This window comes from Hyperoodon ampullatus (genome assembly GCF_949752795.1).
Source record: "Hyperoodon ampullatus genome assembly, contig: scaffold_107, whole genome shotgun sequence".
In the NCBI taxonomy this organism is placed as follows: Eukaryota; Metazoa; Chordata; class Mammalia; order Artiodactyla; family Ziphiidae; genus Hyperoodon; species Hyperoodon ampullatus.
In genome coordinates, this window is record NW_027640852.1 from 1,077,345 (window position 1) to 1,084,117 (window position 6,773).

Below are 6,773 nucleotides of genomic sequence, written 5' to 3' on the forward strand. Positions count from 1 at the left end.
ACAAACTTTAGAAATGAAAATAAAAATCTTATCACACACTGTCACGTTTGGAAGCAGCATAGAGGGGCAGTCAATGGTAAAACACTGGTGAAATAGGTCTAAACTCTAGGCCAAAAGTCCATTATTATTAACAGCAGTGACAGTACCACAACTGTGCCCTTCATAATTAATAAGCACTCCTAAGAATCTTCATTTGGCACCAGATGATATGTTTAAGAGAAACACTCTGGGAGGTTTTGAATCATACTTGGTTTTGTGTTAGCCAAGTTACAGGAGAATTTTTACAGTGGGGGGAAGGGAAGAAGGAAACGGAGCAGAAAAAGAACTGAAGCTATCATCTACAAACCAACAAAGCACTGAGAGTTCCAAACGTTATGTCAGACACTAAAGTGACTGATAAAAAGGCTCAAGTGGTTTATAAAACCTATAAAAAGACTAAGCAGCAACGTCCCCATTTATCTGTAGAGTTCAGAAACTAAAACAAGGAATATTTTAGCTTAAATCCTTATCTCAAGAGAATCATATACACTTCACATGAATAAAAATACCTGAAACCAAACATTTTTAAAAGCTCCAATACCCAAAATATAAAGAAAAAAATTAATTCAGAAGACTCAATCAATCCATGAGAATCACAAAACGGCTGGGCAATCTCTATCTCCCTTCCACACTAACCATCCATCCCCTGGAAGGCCAAGGGAGATCAGACCTTCCAGACTTACCTTCCAGACCTTCCAAACACCTGGCTGCTGCAAAATTCGATGGAGACTCCTTGTGGAACAGCAGTTTCCCATCTCTTGTGTCTCTCCCTATCGTGATCATGCAGGAAGCAAGTCTGGCTGTGCTATTTCTTATCATTGTCTGTCACCCATCTGCAACATGATATTGAAAAAGTAGTTCCCTTTCCCTCAGAAGGTTGAGGCTCAGCTACAGGGGTAATTCTCCTGGGCACACAGTCATGATTTAGGCCGACTCAGTGACTTCAACAGGCTTAATCATGTGATCGGGTTGGTTGCCAGCTGCATAATGCTCCCACATCTGTAGATAGAGCCGCTCTAGTTCCATCGTGTATTGTTTGGTGTTGAACAGAGGGCTAGATGTTCTCTGCTTCCAGACTTTGCCACGAATTTTCTTCAGGTATTCGAGATCAGTTCCCAGTTTCACAGCTATCTCTTCATATTCTTGTCTATTTTTAGCAATCAGCTCAAGACAGCCTAAACAAGTGAGCTGGGAAGCTGCAACTCGGGAAGCAAGAGTCTCTCCTGGCATAGTCACCATGGGGGTCCCTGCCCAAAGGACGTCCATCCCTGTGGTGTGTCCATTACAGAGTGGAGTGTCCAAGCAGACATCAGCCAGCTGGCCTCTCCGAACATGTTCCTCTTTAGGAGCAACAGGGGAAAAAATGATACGGTTCGGGGGAAGGCCCATATTTTGTGCGTACTGTTGAATATTAGCTTCTCCTGCTGCTGGAAAACGCAACAGCCACAGTACACTATTGGGAACACGCTTCAGAATATTGGCCCACATCTGTAAAGTAGATGGGTCAATTTTGTATAACTGATTAAAGTTACAGTACACAATGGCATCTTCCGGTAACCCGTACTGAGAACGTGTGGTTACAATAATGGTACGGGGAACCTCCTCTCCAGTGGCAGCCTTATTGTTGATCAGGGTAGTTGCCAGTCCATTGCTAATACTAAATTCATTAATTGGAATCTGAATTTGTCCTCTGTTAATCATTTCAATAACTGCTTCTGCAACAGTATTCATAGGAATGACAGGCATATTAAGAGCTGTATTACTGCTGTCTGCGTTGTCTTCTCCATCAGGACATTTCATCTTGACTATTTGCACATCTGATAGACTATCAAGAAATGCTTGGAGGTCGATGCCATTCAGCACAATCCGATTGTCATAAATGTGCCCGTTGGACTTAAAATCGATGACGGCTTTTTTCTTCAGGTGAGGGAACATATTAGCATGATCACCAATAAAGAAAGTATGGGGCATATAAGCCAGTTTCTCAGAATACTGCTCAGCAACTTCAGCAGGTGAAGTTTCCTGATCAGTGATGATATAATCCATGAAAAGCACGCCACTAGTCCCAGGGTACCCCAGCCACATTGCCTGAATAGGAGCTGGCCTGAGAGCAAAGAGTTCATTTCGAGCACCCCTGGTATAACCATTCATGTTTACAAGGATGTGTATACCATCTTGATGGATGCGATCAGCTGCTTTCCCATTGCATGGAATCTGAGAAAGATCAATGAAATGATTGGCTTCTGCCATCACCTTCGCTCGGAAGTTTGTGCCATCATGTGGGCTCAGGGCATAACAGAATATCTCAAATTTATCAGGATTGTGCATGCCTGGAATAGACTGCATAAGATGAGAAGTAGGATGATCCCCAAAGTCAGAACTCACGTATCCTACACGCAGTCGACCATCACTGAGCTTCAAGTCTTTTGGATGTTCATACGGTGGTTTATGAAGGACACTTATATTAGCCAAGCAGAGGTTCCCATGCCTCTCAGCAATAGCCTTCCTCAAGCCATGAGAAAGAGGATAGAGCATACTATGATGAGGCTGCACAGAAGGCAACCTATTCTTCCCCAACTGGTCAGCCACAATGCTGGCCAACTTCTTCATTCGCTCATCATAGTCTGTCCAATCACAGACAACCTGCAGGCAATGAGCCAAATTACAGTAAGCGTCAGGAAAATCAGGTTGAAGCTTCAGAACAGTGCGATAAGAAGCAATTGCTTCTGGAATATTCCCTGCATCCTGGTGAATGGAAGCCAGATTGCTGTGGGCATCCGCAAATGCAGGGCTGATCTGAACGGCACGAGTATAACACTGCAAGGCTCCCTGAACATCCTGCATCTCCCATAGAGTGTTTCCCATATTACAGTAGGCCTCAGCAAAGGTAGGACTGATTCGAATAGCCTCCTTGTAATGCATCAGAGCTTCGTGCAGTTTTCCCTGCTGCTTCAATACACTTGCTAAATTTGAATGGGCATCAGCACAGTCTGGGCAGAGCTCTAATGCTTTACGATACAAGTGAACTGCCTCTTCACGGTTTCCCTGTTCTCCTTTGATGTTGGCTAGGTTATTCAGAGAGTCTGCATGGGTGGGACACAGCCGGAGAGCTGTATGATAACAATCTTCTGCTTCAGCAACACTGCCCTTCTCTTTGAGAGCGTTGCCTAGGTTGCAGTAAGCATCAGGGAAATGTGGTTGCAGTTCAATAGCTCGCCTGTAGGTGTCTATTGCCAGATCCATCAGGCCTTGCTCATAGTATACACAAGCCAGGTTGCCATGTACCACTGCATGATTTGGACTCAAGCTTAGGGCACGAAGGTAAGCTGCCACAGCTCTGTCAAAAATCCGTGCCTCATTGAAGACATTTCCTAAATTGATATAAGCATCCAGGAAATTGGGGTCAAGGGTGACAGCCTTTTCAAAGTGATGAATTGCAAGCCAAATCTCCCCTTGTGCATTGAAAACACAGCCAAGATTACTCCAAGCTACTGCAAAGTTCGGTTGCGTCTCAATTGCTTTCAAATAACATGCCTTGGCTTCTTCTAAGCCACCCAGGGCTTTGAGCAGGTTCCCCAGGTCACTGCGAACACAGTACAAATCAGGATTGTACTGAAGAGCAGAGACGTAAGCTTGTGCTGCCCCTTCCATGTCGCCTGCTGCTACCAAAGCGGCTGCCAGGTTAATAGAACCATCGATGAAATCTGGTTTGAGACGCAATGCATGCCGGTAATGCTCAGTTGCTTCCTGCAACTGCCCTCTTTCCTTGTACACATTCCCCAAATTCGAATAGGCTTCTGCCAGAAGAGGGTTCTGTTTAATTGCCAGAGTACTAAAGTGGGCAGATCTGTCCAGCCTTCGACACTGGAAGTGTATAGATGAAAGTAATAAAAGTACACCAGTATTGCCTGGCTCTTGTCTCCAGAGCTGCATGCAGTGTCTCTCAGCCGCCTCAAAATCTCCTGCCTGATATTCTCGATGTGCCAACTCAGCTAACCCTTGGAAGGAAAGCATACGTTTCGTTGGTTCTGTGCTGTCGGCCACGTTGCCCACGGAAGACGCCATCTGGAGCTTCTGGAGAGAGTGAAAAAAGGGGGTAATTGAGTCCCGCTGCCGCCACTACTGGCAAGAATGTTTCTAGTGGTAGCAAACACGAGCGCAGCAGCCGTACCACTGCTTTGGCAGGCTTAAGCGGCGGCAACAGTTACAGGCACCGAACCTTAGGAACTCTGGTTGGCCATCTACCTCTCATGCTCTTGAAATCTTAATTCTTAACCCTGCCCTCTTCCACCATTTTTCTCCTAATCAGGGAATAAAAATTACCTATCCATTTGTCTTAGAAGAAATCAAAAGTCAGTAGGCCAAACACTTTTTAAAATATTGTTTTCTGTCCACTTGGAAATGAAATCCATGATTGACTTTTCTTCATCATTCATATAGTCAACGTGGAAAACATTAGAACCGTGAATTTCAATACAGTAAGATCAGAAAATTTTAAATTGGCCTTCCCAAACCACTAATAAGTAACCGATGCTGTATATAATGCTAAAATCTTAGAGACTGAGTTTGATATTTTAAAAGTTCTGAAAACATTAGCTAACTTCTCCTCATCAAAGTTCTCATGCCTCAAACCTGAGTATTACTTTTTAAAAGATAAATTTATTTATTTTTATTTATTTATTTTTATTTTGGCTGCATTGGGTCTTCAGTGCTGCGTGCAGGCTTTCTCTAGTTGCAGCGAGCAGGGGCTACTCTTTGTTGCGGTGCCCGGGCTTCTCATCACAGTAGCTTCTATTGTTGTTCCACAACTCTATGGGTTCCTGTTTAGGTCCTACGAAGAACCGTAGAAATTAGTTCATGTAATGACAGGTTTTTGCAAAGTTGTCAAAAGTGAGATATTTTAATTTCCATCAGGTAAGACCAGCGTCTATTTCTTTGTCAATTTTCGTTCTATCATATTCTGCTATGTTGGATCATATTGGATTGGTCACAGGCTTTTTGGAAATCTGGCTAAGGAGATGTTTTCAGTGAGGCTATTATGTGATTTTCAGACACCACCATATGTAATTGACTATATACTATCCCATTACAGGAATAACTTCCAGTACTCTTACTGACTACTCTACTGACTTAACTAGCACAAGACACAGAAGCATAAGGACAAAAACCACCTTACAATATAGCCATGTCTTGCACTTCACAGCTCTCAAAGCATGTGCATTTGAAGAAGAAAAAAAGAACTGAAAAGTATAAAACCAGAAGTTATTCTGTGGAAAATTATTTCAATCATCAGGCATGTGAAAGATAAGTCAAAGATTCAGTTTTCTTCAATGCTTAGTCAAAATGGAAATTTCCTTCTGTCAAGAATATACTCCAGGGCTTCCCTGGTGGTGCAGTGGTTGAGAGTCTGCCTGCCGATGCAGGGGACACGGGTTCTTGCCCCGGTCTGGGAAGATCCCAAATGCTGCGTAGCGGCTAGGCCCGTGAGCCATGGCCACTGAGCCTGCATGTCCGGAGCCTGTGCCCTGCAACCGGGAGAGGCCACAACAGTGAGAGGCCAGCATACCGCAAAACAACAACAACAACAACAACAACAACAACAATATACTCCAGGGGCTTCCCTGATGGCACAGTGGTTAGGAAGCCACCTGCCAATGCAGGGGACACGGGTTCGAGCCCTGGTCCGGAAAGATCCCACATGCCGCGGAGCAACTAAACCCGTGTGCCACAACTATGGAGCCTGCGCTCTAGAGCCCGGGAGCCACAACTACTGAGCCTGCGAGCCACAACTACTGAAGCTTGCGTGCCTAGAGCCCGTGCTCTGCAACAAGAGAAGCCACCACAATAAGAAGCCTGCACACCGCAACAAAGAGTATCCCCCAGTCGCTGCAACTAGAGAAAGCCTGCGCACAGCAACGAAGACACAACACAGTCAAAAATAAATAAATAAATAAATAAAGGAATATACCCCATCAATAATGTGGGTAATGGAATGGTGTGAATGAGTATTTTATCAGAATTCCTGTAATGCACAAACCTATAGCAGTACTGAAATCAGTAATGCATTTATAATAGTAAATATTTATGAGGAAGTAATCCATAGAGGTTTTCTCAAAGTTAACAATGAAATTTAAAGTGACATTATCAATAATAAAGTGTGATGCTGAAATAAACTTTTCTAGCGGCTAGAAAACTTTTCTAGCCGCTAAACTATTAATAACTAAAAGCAAACTCTAATCAACCATGTTAAAAGAAATCTATGTCTATAAACTACAAAGTTTATTTCTTAAAATTTTATTTCTAAAACACATAAACTGTCATATGAGGAGGCAGATAAAGAATATATAGCTACAAGAGTGGGGAAAAAGATTTATAGAGACACATCTGGCAGTAGTTAATTTTCAAATGTCATTTTTCTAGATTTTGTGACACCTATAGTATTGATATTTGAAAACATTTAAAAAATTGTAATTGGAAGATTTGCTACTTCCAGGTAGAGTAAAATATTTTGAAGCAAAACACCATTTCCACTGAGAAAAATTTAAAAAAGCCAAATAAAATAGTCAGCATTCAATCAAAAATTTCTAGACATACCAAGAGATAGAATCATATGACTAAAATTCTAAGAAAAGAACAGATAATACAAAAATATTTATATAAGATATTGTGTATATTTATCAGGAAATGTCTTTATCAAGAAAAGACTTTAAAATCATCAGAATTAATATTATATT

At 42.4% G+C, this 6,773-nt stretch overlaps 1 protein-coding gene across 1 annotated transcript; it reads right to left on the reverse strand.

Moving 5' to 3' along the window:
- Positions 1 to 963: 963 nt before the first annotated feature.
- Positions 964 to 4,104, reverse strand: LOC307070025 (UDP-N-acetylglucosamine--peptide N-acetylglucosaminyltransferase 110 kDa subunit-like; the record flags this gene model as incomplete). The annotated part of the gene is made up of 1 exon (XM_079728640.1): positions 964 to 4,104. One exon carries the CDS (start codon positions 4,102 to 4,104, stop codon positions 964 to 966), a length of 3,141 nt encoding a protein of 1,046 aa, XP_079584766.1.
- Positions 4,105 to 6,773: the final 2,669 nt, after the last annotated feature.